Source organism: Trichomonas vaginalis, chromosome VI, assembly GCF_026262505.1.
Source record: "Trichomonas vaginalis G3 chromosome VI, whole genome shotgun sequence".
In the NCBI taxonomy this organism is placed as follows: Eukaryota; Parabasalia; order Trichomonadida; family Trichomonadidae; genus Trichomonas; species Trichomonas vaginalis.
The window spans coordinates 6,982,789-6,998,996 of NC_067208.1; the positions used below are offsets into that span (position 1 = coordinate 6,982,789).

A 16,208-nucleotide genomic window follows, 5' to 3' on the forward strand; every position below is an offset into this window, starting at 1 on the left:
GTTCGCTCTTTCGTACCTGTTGTCAAAATGTCATGTTGTCACACTTTTTAAAAGAAGTTAATTAACCTGGTGACATGGTGACGTAGTGACACCTTCAGTTCTTCAAAAATATATTTTTGCTTAAATAGCTTCAGGGTCTATTTCTTCAACCATTTCACTTCCTTCGTCAATGTCAATAGAAGCTTCTTCAACCTTTGGTAAGAATTTCTGTATAACATCTTTGTTCGTTATTGTCTTCAGAGATGAAGGATAATATTTCACAGATGTTTCACCCTTCTTATATTCTTTCTGTTCGGAAAGATTCATAGCAATACTGAAGAAGTCAATGTTGGAGTTCTTTATGACAGTATAATGAGTATCTTTGACATTCACGAAGAAACTCTTTTGTTTCAAAACTACTGCTAACTCTTGTGAAGTATAACGTTTGCGGTCAATGACGATAGCTAATGGTCTGACATACTGACCAAACTTAGATTCTTTCACAAACTTCTTGTTAAAGATAACATTAACATTTGAAGCATTATTGAACTCATTCTTGATGGCAGTAGCGAGAGCATTGTATGAAAAGAACTTGCAATCTTGCATGTGTTTCATTAAAATAAAAATATTAAATTATTTTGAAAAATAACTTAAAAAATCTAATCTAATTTTTTCAAAAAATATTTTTTTATTTCCTACTAAAGATGTATCGGAAGTTGTCTAGGTTAGAACACTCGGAAATAAAACAACTTCTTACAGAAGCTAACATAGAAGTAGCAAAACATTACGCAACAAACAAAAAAGCACTCGCTGACATCCTCAATGACTATAATGGTGCAATAAGTTATGATAGAATTCATGAGTTCATAAAGCCGCAACGCGGCGAGGACGAAGTCCACGCAAGAGCATTTCCTTTAAATGACGTTGCTATTGACTTATATCATAGACGTTCAGTACCTCATGAAGTAAGAAGAGAAATGTTTGACATAACAAATGCAAACGTTGGTGAAACAAGAAGAAGAGACGACACACTGAAACAACAGAGAAGAGAGATGTTTAAGAGCGCTATAGAACAAGTTCGCAAAGCTAACGATGTCATTCGTTCCATTGACGACAAACCAAAAGAAGGTGAGAGATGGTTAAAGAAAGATGAAGAGAATAGGAAGAGGAATGTTAAGACAGGCAATAGACTCATTGACTTTAACATCGAAGCTTTAGATGAACCAAACAGAGACTACTTATACAAACATTTCGGTAAGGTTTTCATGAGACTCTTAGAGAAAATTAAAATAAACTCACAACAGAGATGGATGGTATGTTATAAACTTGGTGGAAAGTATGAATGTTCTACGTTAAATCTCAATAATATTGGAACATTACTACATCAGCTCTTGAAGGAGAACTTTATATCAGAGATAGAAGCAAATGCCGCAGGTATTGTTGAAATGCACTATGACTTCTTCTTGACAAACATAAAGAATCTTACCGAAATAAAGATGTATGATTTAACAGAATATGAAGGCTTAACGATGTCAGATGTAAAGAAAGGCAAACCAAAAAAGAGACCATATAGAGATGAAAGCACACTGACAAATGACCAGAAAGCCATTTTGGAAGCTCTTAAGCAAACAGGAAACCCAGCACTTATAGAAAGCTTTTGGAAAGATAATGGTGAAAAGAAGTTTTATAAGAAGAGAAGCGGTCAGTTCTGGAAGTATCTTTGCACATTACCTATAAATCTTGAACGCTACCAAATCTTCAATGAACTGAACAAAAGAACTGCAACACTTATGACAGAAGACAATTGTTTCGTTTATGCTTGCATTCAGGCTGGAGTAGATGGAGAGACTATTGACCACATGAGAGAAGTCATTCGTGTTAGAGACTTTCCTCAAAGTAAAGTACAAGAAATTTCTGACGCAACAGGTATAGCATTTAATGTTACCATTGGTTATTTCAATGACTCAAGACATAATGAAATAAAGAGATACATACCAAAAGAATGTGAAACTGTTCGAACTATTGACTTACTTCTTGTTGAAGACCACTACATGCTAAATGAAAGATTACCAATGACAACATATTTCATTCGCAACTATATAGAAATCTTGAAGGAGTGTGGTGGAATGAACATTGAGAAACAGATGAAGATTTATACAAAGAGAGAGAACAAATATGTAGTTCGTTATGATAGAACAACACCGTTATGGGATGTTATGAAAACATTGTGGGAGTGCAAATATTTCGAACCTATTTCTTATGGAGAACTTTTCACATATACGACTGACTTATATAAACAGAACCTTGCACCATTTAAAGATTTGACATATGCTCCAAAGTATTGTGTACAACTGAAGAAGAAAGCCGAGTCAAAAGAAGTAAATAAGAATAAGTGCAAGTTCATTCCTGAGCACGTTTTCTTTGCTGACTTTGAGTGCAGTACTGATGGCTTTCATAAAGCTTTTAACATCTGTTACGACAGTGAAGATGGTTCAGTGAGTGAAAGCATTTGGGGTCAGAACTGTGCAACAGAATTTTTGGAACGACTTCCTGACAAGAGTTTAATATATTTCCATAACCTCAGTTATGATATAAACTTCATCTTAAGACACATGACAGAAGTGAAAGGAACTCCCATCATTAAAGGTTCACGAACAATGCAAATAACTGGCTTATATAAAGGAAGGGCAATTATTATAAAAGACTCTTACAGTGTTATAAATAAGAAGCTTAAACTATTTCCTGCTATGTTTAACTTACAAACAGGACCGAAAGAAGTATTTCCATATAACTACTACAGCAGTGTTTTGTTAGCAAATGACAACAGAACTGGTGTCATTTCTGAAGCATGTAAGTTTGTAAAAGATATTGAAACGTTCATGAAAAACATAGATTCCATCAAAGGTTGCAGAATAGATGAGAACCACTTCGACTTAGAAAAGTATAGCACATTTTATTGCAAACAAGATGTAAGAATTTTAAGAGAAGGTTTTGTTAAGTTCCGCAATGACATATTGAAAGAATTTGATTTAAACGTTTATGACTACGTTAGTATTTGTTCTATTGCTAACAAATTGTTTGAGAACAGAGTGTACTTCCCGAATGGAAATTTATATGACCTATCAAATAAACCAAGAGAATTTATTTCACGCTGTATTCAAGGTGGAAGATGTATGTTGTCAGATAACATTAAACAAAAGAGCGAAAAGAAACTCATTGCTGACTTCGATGCTGTTTCATTATATCCATCAGCTATAGCAAGACTTTATACTTTAGAAGGTATTCCGAAAGTATTGAAGGAAGAAATGTTAAGCACAGAGTATCTCATGAGACATTTATTCGATGACGACCAAAAGGAACCCATTGGTAAAAAGTTTATGTCTGGCTTCTTTGTTCTCATTAAGATAACAGAGATTGGAATACATAGACACTTTCCTTTAATAGTTTGTGACCCTGAACTAAATCCAGAACTTAACGTTCCCAGAAGTTCAAACACTTGCTGTTTAATGTATGTTGACCATATAACATTACAAGACCTCATAAAATATCAAGGTGTCAAATGTGAAGTGTTGCAAGGATACTATTACGATGGAAACAGAGATATTAGAATAAGAGATGAAGTAAAGAAGTTGTTTGAGTTAAGGTTAAAGTATAAGAAAGAAGGAAATCCTTTGCAAGAAAATATAAAGCTCATTCTGAACAGTATTTATGGCAAAACTATTCTATCTCCTATTGAGTCAAAAATAACCATAGTAAATGACAAAGATGCTATAAGATATGCCATCAGAAACTACAACCATATAGTGAAGTTCGAAGGTTTGGATGGTTCAGATAAAACTATTTTCAAGCTAACGAAAAGCATTTGCAGACACTTTAACTTCTGTCCACTTGGTGTTAACATTCTGTCAATGTCGAAGAGAATAATGTGTGAAGTATTCTGTACTGCTGAGGACTTAGGAATGGACATCTTTTATAGCGATACGGACAGTATGCATCTCTACAATGAAGATATCCCTCGTTTAGCTGAAGAGTTTGAGAAACGTTATGGAAGAGTTCTCATTGGTAAAAACCTTGGTCAATTTCATAGCGACTTTGCAGAAATCACAAAAGATAAACAAAGTTTAGCATACAAGTCAATATTTTGTGGAAAGAAGACTTACATAGACTTACTCACGAATGATTTAAATGAAGTTGCATTTCACTGCAGAATGAAAGGCGTGAAGCAAGATGTTATTGCTTTAACCGCTAATGAAATGTTTCCTGACTCTGTTCAGTGTTTCTATGATGAAGATAAAGGTTTAATGGTTCCGCAAGGAAAATTTAACAAAGACTCTGAGTTCAGTGTTATGAAGTTATATAAAGCACTTCATGACGGTCAAGAGATTGCATTCGACTTATGTAAGTCTTCTAGTCCTTGCTTTGCTGAAAAGTTTAACTTCTCAATAACGACTAAAACAAGCTTTATTCGTAAGTTGAAGTTCTGAGGTCATTTATTTTTGTCAGCAATGATGTCATTCGTGATAAAAATAAGCCGCTAGCGGCAAGGCGAAGCCCATGTGGTCATTTATAATATTGCTATGGTAGAATTTAAGAGTTGTGCTTCAATGTAGAGACAGTCCTTATGGTCTGGAGGTAGCAAAACAGGTGCTTTATGGTCATGAGTGGAGAATATGTCTATCCAAAACTCACGATTGAAGCCAGTTAATTTATAGTATTTAGGGTTAGGAAGTGGTGAAGTTCTTGTATGACCAATGAACTCATTTTCAACTCCCTTACTTAAGTTTGAATATAATATAGCTTGCTTTCTATCCCAAATGCCGGGTGTTACAATCTTTGAAAATTCATTTTTCCTCGGAAGCATTGCATCATAATTGAAAACATTCTTGAAGTCTTCATTGGGTTCAGAGATTTGAAATCTTATACGTAATGGATTTTCTTTCTTTTTAGCGACTTCATTGAATGGTGAGAATACAATGAATTGACAGTCATGAGTTCCATCTTCATTTTCATTAAATTCATAATGAAAGTCTATAAGTTGTGGCTGACTACCTTCTTCTTTCAGTTGTGCACGAAACTCACGTAAAGGCTGTAAAGTTTGTACTTCAATGTTAAACTTTTTCTCGAACATTTCATTAAATGAAATCATACATTGTTGCAATGTTGTATCGTCTTTAAAGTATTTGTATATGTGAATGTTTTGGGCACTTAAAGACTGTTCGTCATTTTCTATCTCGACTTGAAGTATAAATTCAACCTTTCTGAAAGCACGTGTTATATACATAGATGTTATGCCAATGTACTTCTCTTCATTTATGTTCACAATCCAGTCTGTTGGAAACTTAAACGTTACTCTGTTCCCCTTTATTTTGACGTCAGGGTTTTCACTACTGAATGCAACAGATAAAGGTATTTGTCTATACATTTAGTTCCGATAAAAATAAACCATTTACTCTTTCTTTGCTTCAGCTTCTTTAGCTTTTGCTTCAGCTTCTTCTCTAGCTTTTTTCGCCAGTAGTCTTGGGTTCTTTTGTCTTCCAGCAGCTCCTGTCAAAAATAGCATTTGGTCAAGTCCTTATATAAAATATGGTCTCCCACTAGGTTTGCTAGCTACAGCAGGAGCAGTTATGATGTTGAAAAGAAATAAAGCAAATGTTGTAAATAATACTGAAGTAGCTGAAGTTAAACAAACTCCAACACCTTCGCCAAAACCTTCAATGACTCCTGAACCTATGGAAGTACAAACTCCTGTTCAAAAGTCAACTCCTAAACCGACTCCAACATTTAAACCAGAACCTACTCCTCAAATAAATCGTAAAACTCCTGCGTTTCCTTACTGAAAAATAACGTTATTTTTATTTAATATTAAAATTTTTATTTGATTGAAATGACGACTAAAGTCACTGAAGCAACAAAACAAAAGTTTTTGGTAGAATACATTAAATCAGGAACTATTCCAGAAGGTTTTTACATTCATACCATGAAGGATGGTAGAGTTCAGTTTAGAAAGATAAAGCAACCATTAGATAAAGAAGGAATTTTGAGAAAGATTAAACTTCATGAGGACAACATTGCTGAACTTAAGAAGAAGTTAGAAGAGTTGGAGAAAGGAAGAGAGTTATAAAGCAATGAATTCAACAGGGTGAAAAAACAGGTGAAAAAAGAGGTGAGATCTCACCTCTTCACCTAAATATATTTTTTGTGCTATGTTTTCATACGTGTGAGGGTGGTGATATCATTTATTTTTAAGTTTATTTTTTATTTTTATTTTTATATAAATGACGAAAACTATTGAGATAACAAACTACAACGGTCATGAGTTCAAGAACTTGTTCTTCGTTCCTCGTGAAAATACATTCTATCAGATACGAGGGAGAAAGGGTAAAGTTAGTTTGAGCGTTTATGAAGGAATGAAGAATGGAAAGTTTATACAAGCATACGATACAAACGGTAAGCGTGTTTCATTAGCTTTGTCAAAACTTACTAACATTTATTTTGACAGTGATTTTGACCTATATGAAGAAGAAAGTGAGTCAGAAGAATATGAACTGTTATGTGAAGCACAGCAATGGGAGGAGTTGCAATACTTTTGTAAGTGAGAACGTTTATTTTTTTTACATTAGTGAAGTCGTTTGTGAAAACGTTAGTGAGGTGAAGTGGTTGGCGGTTTTGTAAATATTTAAGGTTAAGTTGGTGTTGTCGTTAGAGTTGTAAAATATACGATACTGGTTTCGTAAATATTTAAGGTTAAGTTGGTGTTATGGTTGTGTTGTAAAATATACGTTACTGGTTTCGTAAAGTGTCAAAACCGCTAAGTGGTGTACGGAGGCGCGCAGTGTCACAGTACACGACTTAGGTATACTAACTCATATTTGCATACCATGGTGGCAAACCTAACGCAGCGTCATTTGACATGGCAGTTTGCATTTGTACATCTGTTGGCACTTGACCATAGTTTGCCATTGCAGTTTGTATTCTAACTTCATTTGGAATATTCTCTGGGTTTGGTTGTCCAGGTTGCTGTGCATTCGCTAAGTTCTGTGCGTCCATTTAATATTAGATAAAAATATCTCTTACGAGTACATATACTGAACATTTGCAGGCATTGGTTCATCTTCATATTCTCTGTACTTTTCTGCCACGTCAAATAAATAAATGACACAATGGAAAAAACCTAAAACTAACAATCCGATTTCAAACCACATTTACTTACTAATAAAATTTCTTTATTGTGACACTTTCTCCGGTTTATAGGACCTCTCTCATATTCTATCTTGTCATATATAAACTCATAGTCATGTATGTCCTCTAACCATCTCATAACGGTTTCCAAACCACTTTTATCGGATGTAAAGTAAAAGCATGGATGGTTATGTAAAACGTCTAAAGTTTCTAAAGAGTCTCTCAAAGTCCAGTCTACTTGGTATTGAAAATCCCATGTGTTATAGAACGGCGGGTCCACTATAAAGAAAACATTTTCCTTGTCTTTATATTTTTCATACAACTCTGTCCAATGACATCTCACAAACTCTATACCCTCAATATATTTTTCTATGTTCTCTTTGAAAACATTTGTATAGTTAAGATATAAAACTTTTGACATAAGTGTTTCAATGTCATGAACTCTTATAGAACCACTATATAATAGTCTAGCAGATATACTATCCCAGTCTATATATTCTGCTTTTTTCAAAACCTCTCTCACAATATTTTTCTTATCTAATGGTATACGTTCCATCTTACCTATAGGTATCTTTTCTTTTAACTCTTTCAATATATTGTTTGTGTCTGGAATATGTTTGAGACGGTCCATATAGTTGTCGAAGTCATTGCATATAATCTTTGAGTCTGGGAATATTGTATGACATAAATGGGATATATAGAAACTTCCACCGAACAAATCTACAAATGTTAGACCATTCGGTAGTTTCTTAAGTTCTCTCAATATAATATCTTTACATCTACTCTTATTTCCAAAGAACGGTAACGGTGGTTTTGTAAAATTCATTTATATATAATAATAAAAATGTTTTTACCTGAAAAGTGACAAAACATGAAAACATATATAATTTGTGAAAAGCGACACAAAAAAGTCAACGGCTGGTCGGCTGGGGTTCGGTCCTCCTCTTGGGTCTTGGGAAAAACATCTTCAGGGCTAGAGGGCGCAACGCGCCTGGAAGCCCCACTACCTTTTTTTTAGTTCCCGCTTAAGCCCTACTGAATTTTATTTTAAGCCAGCAAATAATGCGATATTCTACCGATTTTTTAAAAATTCAAATGTAAAACCGATTAATTTTGGTTAACTCGATTTAAATTTGTTTAATTTTCAAGGTCCATATGCATATTTCACGCGCAGATTCGATTTTTATCGTGAGTGAGGTGGGATAAAACTTGACATCAACTTTTTTTTAATGGATCAAAGCGCTCAGCTTCTAAAATATTATGAGAATCAATACAACAAATATTCTAAGCAGAGTCAAGAATTAGAAAAGCAAATCGAATTTTGGAAGAACGTTGATGCCAAAGTCGGAAATAATAATAATTTCGATGACTTCAACAAAGAGAATGAAGGTCTTGAGGTCGAAATCAAACGCATTGTTGAAGATTCCAAGATCTACATTGCCAGCCAAAAATACCGAGACCTCCAACAGACCGATTTCCAACGAAAGTTCTTATCCGCTCAATACATTTTATGCAAGCTCTGGGAAGAAGCTAAAAATGACAAGGACAGGCGTGAGCAAACTTTAAAGGAATGCCAGAACCTTAGCAACCAGATTACATCATTCGAAGAGCAAACTAAGCCAATTGTCGAGGAAACCCTTTCCAATGTCAGAAGAACAACCTCAAACTCAAGACTTGCTAAGCGCAACATCTTTCATCTTCAATGTAAACAACTTATAGATAAAATGGAGTCGGAGCAGAAAATCCTTCAAGAAAAGACGATAAAGCTCACTGCTTCCACCGAATCGAATGTCCTCTCAGCTAAACTTCTTGCTCACGAAGCAAATGCCAAGGCATTGACCTTAAAACGCGCTATCCTTACTACGCAAGACCAAGACGAACTTCATGACCTCTGTGTATGCATGGCTAGTCACTGTGAAGAAATGAACCGACTTCTCCCCGAAATTCCTCAATATGATGGAATCATCCAATATACCCAGCAAGTTACAAATCGCCTTGAAGCCGAACGCCTACAAATTATCCAAAGCATCCAGAAATACGTATCCGCGTTCAAGGCTCTCGATCCAGTTTTTGCCGCATTACTTGGAATCAACGACCAAGTTTATCTTGAGTACGACAAGCTTTCATTCAACAACGATGATACTAAATACCAGATCAAGGATGTCGCCGATCAAGCCACCAACGCTAAACAGCAGATTGAAGAGTATAAAACAAGATTGGAAACAACGAAACACATTTTATCAAAGGAAGAGCAAAATCTCAAAGATGAAGAAACAGCACATGGTTTTACACATGACCAATTAGCCCAAGAAATCACAAGTCTCAAAAACAAACTCCAAAAGATGAATAAAACCGATAGCAAATCCCTTGAAAGCATATGTAACAATATCATTGGAAACATCGCTGCTTTCGTCAATCCGACAAAACAAACTGGTGTTCAGAGCGCAATCTCCAAAGATTTCATGGAAAAATTCAATAGTTTCAATAACATCGTTGGAGATCTTTGCAGAAACATCAAGAAACAGGACATTGAAAGGAAACAAGGCGATTTAATTAAATTACGTCAGAACTTCGCCGATAAATTGAAGGATAATAATATCCAGATCTACAATCCAGAATTAATCTATGTTTACGATCCAAATTTCGTCTGCATTGCACATAACGAGAAAGACAGTGTCCTACAAATTATTGGTGGAAAACCAGGTGCTTTAGCAGAAGCTCTTGTTAATCCAACAGTTATACAACATGATCCTCTCTACCACATCATTCTTTTACTCCACATTTGCTATACAAACATTTCTAATCAAGATATCATTATTCACATCACTAATTTCTTGAGTTACACATTAAGTGCAATTGAAAAAACGAACACAACTGTAGAGAATCAAGCGAAAGCCATGGATGCATTCAAGATGAGATCATATCCAATTCCTGATTACGATGCTCCGGATTCAACAATTATCGTAAACTCTTTCTCCCAGTATATTTACGATTGGCTCATCTATTATCCAGCTTGCTTCAAAGGAAACAATCAAGGTATTGATGAAATCGAAAAATTAATCAATTTGAAGACTACGCCATACAAGGATATTATCTTGGATATGTTTAAGCCGATTAAGGATCCTAAGTATCAGAAAAACGGCCCCGTTTATAAGCAAGCTCAAAAAGATTTCTCGGAAATCGAGAATGGATGCAACGATTTCATGATCAGAGCTTTCGAGATCTATCGCAACATGAATGTTAAGGAAGTTCTCAACTTCATCTGCAATAGTTCACAAGCACAAGATGATTACCACTCAAAGATCGTTGCATTACGCAAGGAATTCCAATCATTTATCTATACATCGACCATTAATGATAAGAGGGCTAAATACATCTTAATTGGCTGGTTCCACGCAGCAATTGATGCATTAAGGAAATACAAGAACTACGAACTCTTTTCTGCTATCGCTGAAGCATCAAATAAGATGACAGATGATTTCATTGCTTCTGTATCGAAGAAATACAAGGAAAAGTTGCAAGAATTGGAACAAGTCCAAGCTGAGCTCAAGTCTGCAAAAGAAGAATACGAAAAGATCAAATTCCAGATCGCATCCGATGTAGTTCCTTCTATTCTCGATTTCGAAAAGAAGATTTTCGATACAAGAAATGAATTCTTAAAGAATAACAAGACTTCTAAAGTTCCAAAGGATATGCAGTCTATCGAATTAATGAGAGAACTCGCTCCACTCTTCAAGGACTTCTTTGCTTCTAAGAAGGCAAATATCACTTTCTTCCTGCCAACTGAACAAATCTCTAAGATCATGGCACACTATCCTAAACAAATCACTGAAGAAGACCTTCTTGAGAAGAAGAGAAAATAAGTTATTAATATTTTTTTTTATCTATATTGTTGAATCGTTATTTTATTAAACAAAGTTTATTTTATCAAATGACTTTCTATTCTTTTTATTATTGTCTCAATAATAATAGTTTTCTCCCTATGTTTGGTTCCGAAATGTACTTTTCGAAGTCAATTATCATGAAATTAGGATGACATCAAGAATAAAAGAGTTATGTGAGGAAAAGAATTACCAGATGTTCAATTCTTTGGACATATTGCCAATTCGACAAATTTTTTAGGTTAATCATGATAATAATAATCTAATTTTTCATTTTTTTAACGTGTAAATATCTCAATTATCTTAATTTTTGAGAGTCAGACGGAAATAATATAAAATGAAGATGCGCAATCAAATTATTTGATCTTTTTACTGAAGTAATAAGAAACATTTCGACTTTGTTGTTTTTTCTCATACATACATTTCTTTATTCTACAGATGTTACATAGCATCAAAATATTCTTAAAGCTGGAATTGAATTCATATTATACTTAGTACGGATATTTTAAAGAAGATTAATTGATCATAAGTTAAAAGGTAAATCTAAATTAAAAATATATATTGAATAAAAACATACATTTTATAAGACAAATTATACAAGAGTTGAGTAATATGTAATTCCAAGTTCCTTTCCGTGTGGAGATTTTGCATAACCTGGTGATTTTGGTTCTTTCTTCGGAGTACTAACGCTATGGTAACTTGTTGTTGTATTCTTGGCATATACATCCGTTTTCTGAGACAGGATGCTGATTTCATTCTTGGTTTGTTTGATTTTTGCCAATGTAGCTTCATGTTTTGAGTCAATCGAAGCTTTTGAAGGAGATCCTAAAGCAGAGAGAGAAAGATCAGACTGTGATTGATGCTTTGCTGGTGATTTGTATGGAGAATTAAAACTCATTGATGACATTTTGAAATTTTTATTGCTCTTTTGTAAACGTCAATTTTGTAAAAAGACGAAAGAATGCTTGTGTTTATTATATTTGGCAGTTGAAATATCACGTGTTGAAGCATAATTGATAATGAACTTTCGAATGATAATAATGCATTAATTTATCAATACTTATTGATTCCAAATTTATTGAAAATATTTGAAGAGCTCCCATGCTAAAGCCAAAGCACAAAACATGCCCGTATTAAGTATAAAAGTACTTACATAAGAGAAACTAATAAATATAAGTTACTTATATCTGACCTTTTAAAAGAGTAACGATTATTAATATTACTCATTAATTTATATCAAACCTCAACTTATTCTTGTTGATAATTTCTTTGATCCAATATTGAATTTGATAATTTTGTATTAAACTCAATCCAAAAGTAGGCTTGTAGGAACTTATAGATATGCATCAATTTGGTATTATTAATATCAGATAATTTATTGAGTTGCAAAATTGCATTTACAAAAATACAATATTTCGTCTGAAAAATTATCAAATATAGGATTCATTTCATTTCTGTAATTAATTGTGCAATTTTGGCATGAGTCATCTTTTCCCGTCTTATCCTAAAATATTCATAGTTTTCTTGATTAATTTCTGAATGAATACAAACTATTTGGAGCTACCAAAGCTTATTTGGGATGATGATGGAACATGCAGTAACAAAAATATCCAAATAATATCTAAGCATATAAGTCAAGGACATACAAATTCAAAAGAGATTAGCAATATCATTAATACTTTTATTCATTTGAATCCTCACAAGGCAATCATCTATTTAAAGTATATTCCATCATTGATTTTAAAATATCCTGATATGATATTTTTCTCTCGATATATAATTTGCGAATTTTGGAAAGAATTATCAACATTCACAAGTATTCCTAATGAAGAAGAAGTGATTTATGAAAAGGACACTCTTTTATATTTCTTGTTCAATGATTTACCTGATAATATTAGGAAGTTTGATTTAGATCAAAAAGTTCTGTCTTCAGATATAATTGGTAGCTATTTATATCTTCCGAAGGATAAAGATTTGAATTTGCTCGAAGTTTCTGCTTTATTCGGATCTTTGAAAATGTTTAATTATCTTAAAGAAAAGATCACATCAAATCCATTAGAATTAATCAAATATGCAATCATTGGAAGAAATAAGAGCATTATTGATCAAATTATGATCGAAGAAACAAGCGAAATCAATGATTTGAAAGCCTCATTCTTTGTTGAATGCCAAGGAGAAATAAATTGGAATTCGGCAATAAAATTCTACAACTATTCTTTGTTACAAAACTGTGATTTAAATCATGTTGATACAAATGGGGAAAATGCAATTCAATCCGCAATCAAAAACAATAGATTATTCTTGGTAAGACACATTATTAATAACAATAATCCACCAAATTTATTGCAGTATCTGATTTTATCAATGAATGAAAACAAGTATCAAATATTCAAAGAACTGATTACGAAAGAAAAGAATATTGATAATATGATCAAACTCATACAAATTTCATTCAAGCATGACATCAAATACTTCATTCAAATCATTTCTTCAATCAAAAATAAAGATATTGGAGGAATAATAAAGATTATTGTTAATTGTGGAGATGAAAAGTATGTTCAAGAATTCATGAAGCATATTAAAATTCGAGAATATCAAGATCCAGAAAATCTTGTCTATATTATACTCCCATTTTGCATTGACATTGATATTTACAGGTACTTATTCTCAATGATTCATGATAAAAAGAAATCATATAACTGCAAACTTTTCTCTCTTTGTGTTGCGATTTTAAAGAAAAACTATGATTTAGTTGATGTTTTAATCGAATTAGGTACAGATTTGAATGGCCATATCAATTCAATCTATATTCAATTGCCAATTCAAATTTTCATGTTATATGTTTGTACTGCTGATCAATGTATTTATCCAATATTCCAAGCTCTTCAAAACGATGATGAAAAGATGTTTAAATACATTTTGGATAAAGGATATGATATTAATCATAGATTGTCAGATGGAATGACAACATTAATGAGAATTGTTTTATTCCCAGAACAAAGATACATTAAATATCTTCAAATCTTGATTAATCATGGGGCATACATGGAAATGCGAGACAAGCAAGCAAGTACTGTTTTAGAAATTTCCATTTTAATAAACAACATTGAAGCTGTCAAATGCCTATGCAAGAATGGCGCAAGACTCAACTACAATAAAATTGAAAAAGAATATACAATATATACTCCTCTTAATGCAGCAATGAAGACAAGGAATTATAATATTGCTAATATCTTAGTAAGTTATGGAGCAAAAGATGTCGATCCATTGATGGCCAACCAAAAAGATGGACTCGAAATGTTACGATTCATCTTCACAAAAGTCTTAAATGTTAGAACATGGAGGAATTCCAACAATATGACAGCATTGATGATTTTTGCAGAGAACAATCCAGATCCGCGATTCTTAGAAGAGTTGATCAAACTTGGAGCTGATGTTAATGAAACAGATGAAGTCGGAACAACTGCTATTGTAACAGCAACAAATCTAAACAGGCTGGAAAATATTAAATATCTTGTATCACAAGGAGCTAATATTAATTGTGTTTCTCAAATGCAAAATCTTGTTGATATTGCAGTGAGAAATAATCAAGAGAAAACTCTCGAATTATTATTCAAACTTGGTGCAAAAATTAATCAAAACAGTTTACTCGATCATCCAATCTTTATGGCAATTCATTACCATAACTTTTCAATGGCTAAGATCTTACTTGAAAATGGTGAAGATCCGAATTCAAGAAAGAAAGGTTTCTTAATAACGACTTATGACCACGGAACAAAAGCTAACGAACGATCAGATGATAAAACGTGGATGATATCTGATGAAACTCCTCTTATAGCAGCAATTCGAGAAAATTGCTATCCAATTGTTGATCTCTTACTCAAACATCATGCAGATGTTAACATTATAACTAAATCTGGATTGAATGCTGTTTTCGCTTCTATTTTGAAACGAAATGAAAAGATTTTTGATATTCTTCTTCTCTACAATCCAGATTTAACGAAACCATTTTATGGAGATAGTTCTTTATCTATTCAAAATGGTGAAACACCAATAATGCTTGCCAAAAGACTACAATTACATGGTATTGTTAAAAAGATCAATAGATTAATCCCTTTAAAATAAAAGTAAAAAAGTCGATGGGTTAATATATAATTTGCATGTTTCTTATAATTTGTTAGAAATCGTTCAATAACTACATAAGTTTTTTATGTAACATCATGGAATAATGTTATGCATTCGTTTTTTTCATCTGATGAAAACTTGTTTAAATCTAAATAGAGAATCATTGTATCAAAGAAGATCTTTAATTTGCCATAAAAATTGAATATTTCTCTTCCTGAAATATTGAAGCCAATAAAATTCAATGTTGAGTCTGCATCCCTTAATTTATCTGGAATTGTAAGAGCAGTATCAAATGAATAAAAGCAAGTATTAGCAATGCTGATATAAAAGTTGAGGTTTGAATTGTTGACGCAGTGTTGAGGATAATAACTTACGATCATAATATTAAAATTAAAAATTTTTGAAAATCGATATACGGAGTTTGAATTTTCACAAATTTCGATTCAAGAAATTAACACAAAGTACGATTATGGCAAAAACGATTCCACGAAAATTTTGCCAAAATTATCAAATTTGAATTTATCGTCTTAACACTATTAATATATTAGTGAGTAGTATGACTTGTAAAAAGAATCATATATAGGTTTAAAAGCAATTTATAACAAATAATATGAAATTATTGCAAACATATTGAATAATAATCTATTTTAAGTATGTACTAGCAAAGAAAAATGTAATATACTTAGAATTATGCAGTATGAGTTCTCCAATTTTTTTCAAAAATGAAAAAATGACATAAACAATATCGAATTGAATATTTAATAAATGTTTACGAAAAAAAACATTGAAAACTAATGTACTTCGGCTTGTATATTTAATAAATGTTTACATTGTTGGAAGAATATTTGAAAATATAAATTTACAATATATATTTCGCCAAAGTAATTTTTTAAACTCTCCAAAACTTAGTGATTTTTCATGTATATTTGATACTTGTGAATATTTTCTGGTCAAATGATAATGTTTCGGTATAATTTATTCTCAATGAAAATTAATACTAATCAAAAAGTTAGAATCCAGGCCTGAAACTTCGCTTAAATGATT

General features: G+C 32.6%; 13 protein-coding genes across 13 annotated transcripts, besides 2 other annotated features; 8 read left to right on the plus strand and 5 right to left on the minus strand.

Moving 5' to 3' along the window:
• Positions 1–6,714: part of a mobile genetic element that runs on past the window's edge.
• Positions 1–6,843: part of a mobile genetic element that runs on past the window's edge.
• On the minus strand, positions 121–594 carry TVAGG3_0819890 (uncharacterized protein; the record flags this gene model as incomplete). Its single annotated transcript, XM_051247993.1, has 1 exon — positions 121–594. One exon carries the CDS (start codon positions 592–594, stop codon positions 121–123), a length of 474 nt encoding a protein of 157 aa, XP_051083468.1.
• TVAGG3_0819900 (organellar and viral DNA polymerase type B) lies at positions 684–1,033 on the plus strand (the record flags this gene model as incomplete). Its single annotated transcript, XM_051247994.1, has 1 exon — positions 684–1,033. A coding segment is annotated over one exon (350 nt), but the record flags the coding sequence as incomplete, so codon positions are not given.
• On the plus strand, positions 2,124–3,150 carry TVAGG3_0819910 (organellar and viral DNA polymerase type B; the record flags this gene model as incomplete). Its single annotated transcript, XM_051247995.1, has 1 exon — positions 2,124–3,150. A coding segment is annotated over one exon (1,027 nt), but the record flags the coding sequence as incomplete, so codon positions are not given.
• On the plus strand, positions 3,153–4,463 carry TVAGG3_0819920 (organellar and viral DNA polymerase type B; the record flags this gene model as incomplete). The annotated part of the gene is made up of 1 exon (XM_001300281.1): positions 3,153–4,463. One exon carries the CDS (start codon positions 3,153–3,155, stop codon positions 4,461–4,463), a length of 1,311 nt encoding a protein of 436 aa, XP_001300282.1.
• TVAGG3_0819930 (uncharacterized protein) lies at positions 4,544–5,107 on the minus strand (the record flags this gene model as incomplete). Its single annotated transcript, XM_001300282.1, has 1 exon — positions 4,544–5,107. The coding sequence occupies one exon, from the start codon at positions 5,105–5,107 to the stop codon at positions 4,544–4,546; it is 564 nt and encodes a 187-aa protein (XP_001300283.1).
• Positions 5,426–5,539, minus strand: TVAGG3_0819940 (uncharacterized protein; the record flags this gene model as incomplete). The annotated part of the gene is made up of 1 exon (XM_051247996.1): positions 5,426–5,539. The coding sequence occupies one exon, from the start codon at positions 5,537–5,539 to the stop codon at positions 5,426–5,428; it is 114 nt and encodes a 37-aa protein (XP_051083471.1).
• On the plus strand, positions 5,607–5,816 carry TVAGG3_0819950 (kinase C-related family; the record flags this gene model as incomplete). Its single annotated transcript, XM_051247997.1, has 1 exon — positions 5,607–5,816. One exon carries the CDS (start codon positions 5,607–5,609, stop codon positions 5,814–5,816), a length of 210 nt encoding a protein of 69 aa, XP_051083472.1.
• TVAGG3_0819960 (uncharacterized protein) lies at positions 5,864–6,100 on the plus strand (the record flags this gene model as incomplete). Its single annotated transcript, XM_001300283.1, has 1 exon — positions 5,864–6,100. The coding sequence occupies one exon, from the start codon at positions 5,864–5,866 to the stop codon at positions 6,098–6,100; it is 237 nt and encodes a 78-aa protein (XP_001300284.1).
• On the plus strand, positions 6,255–6,575 carry TVAGG3_0819970 (uncharacterized protein; the record flags this gene model as incomplete). The annotated part of the gene is made up of 1 exon (XM_001300284.1): positions 6,255–6,575. One exon carries the CDS (start codon positions 6,255–6,257, stop codon positions 6,573–6,575), a length of 321 nt encoding a protein of 106 aa, XP_001300285.1.
• Positions 6,844–8,377: 1,534 nt separating the features above from the next.
• Positions 8,378–11,081, plus strand: TVAGG3_0819980 (uncharacterized protein; the record flags this gene model as incomplete). Its single annotated transcript, XM_001300286.1, has 1 exon — positions 8,388–11,021. One exon carries the CDS (start codon positions 8,388–8,390, stop codon positions 11,019–11,021), a length of 2,634 nt encoding a protein of 877 aa, XP_001300287.1.
• A 524-nt stretch (positions 11,082–11,605) lies between these two features.
• TVAGG3_0819990 (uncharacterized protein) lies at positions 11,606–11,992 on the minus strand (the record flags this gene model as incomplete). The annotated part of the gene is made up of 1 exon (XM_001300287.1): positions 11,632–11,946. The coding sequence occupies one exon, from the start codon at positions 11,944–11,946 to the stop codon at positions 11,632–11,634; it is 315 nt and encodes a 104-aa protein (XP_001300288.1).
• A 586-nt stretch (positions 11,993–12,578) lies between these two features.
• Positions 12,579–15,223, plus strand: TVAGG3_0820000 (spectrin binding; the record flags this gene model as incomplete). Its single annotated transcript, XM_001300288.1, has 1 exon — positions 12,579–15,164. The coding sequence occupies one exon, from the start codon at positions 12,579–12,581 to the stop codon at positions 15,162–15,164; it is 2,586 nt and encodes an 861-aa protein (XP_001300289.1).
• A 24-nt stretch (positions 15,224–15,247) lies between these two features.
• On the minus strand, positions 15,248–15,544 carry TVAGG3_0820010 (uncharacterized protein; the record flags this gene model as incomplete). The annotated part of the gene is made up of 1 exon (XM_001300289.1): positions 15,248–15,544. One exon carries the CDS (start codon positions 15,542–15,544, stop codon positions 15,248–15,250), a length of 297 nt encoding a protein of 98 aa, XP_001300290.1.
• Between the last annotated feature and the right edge of the window lie 664 nt (positions 15,545–16,208).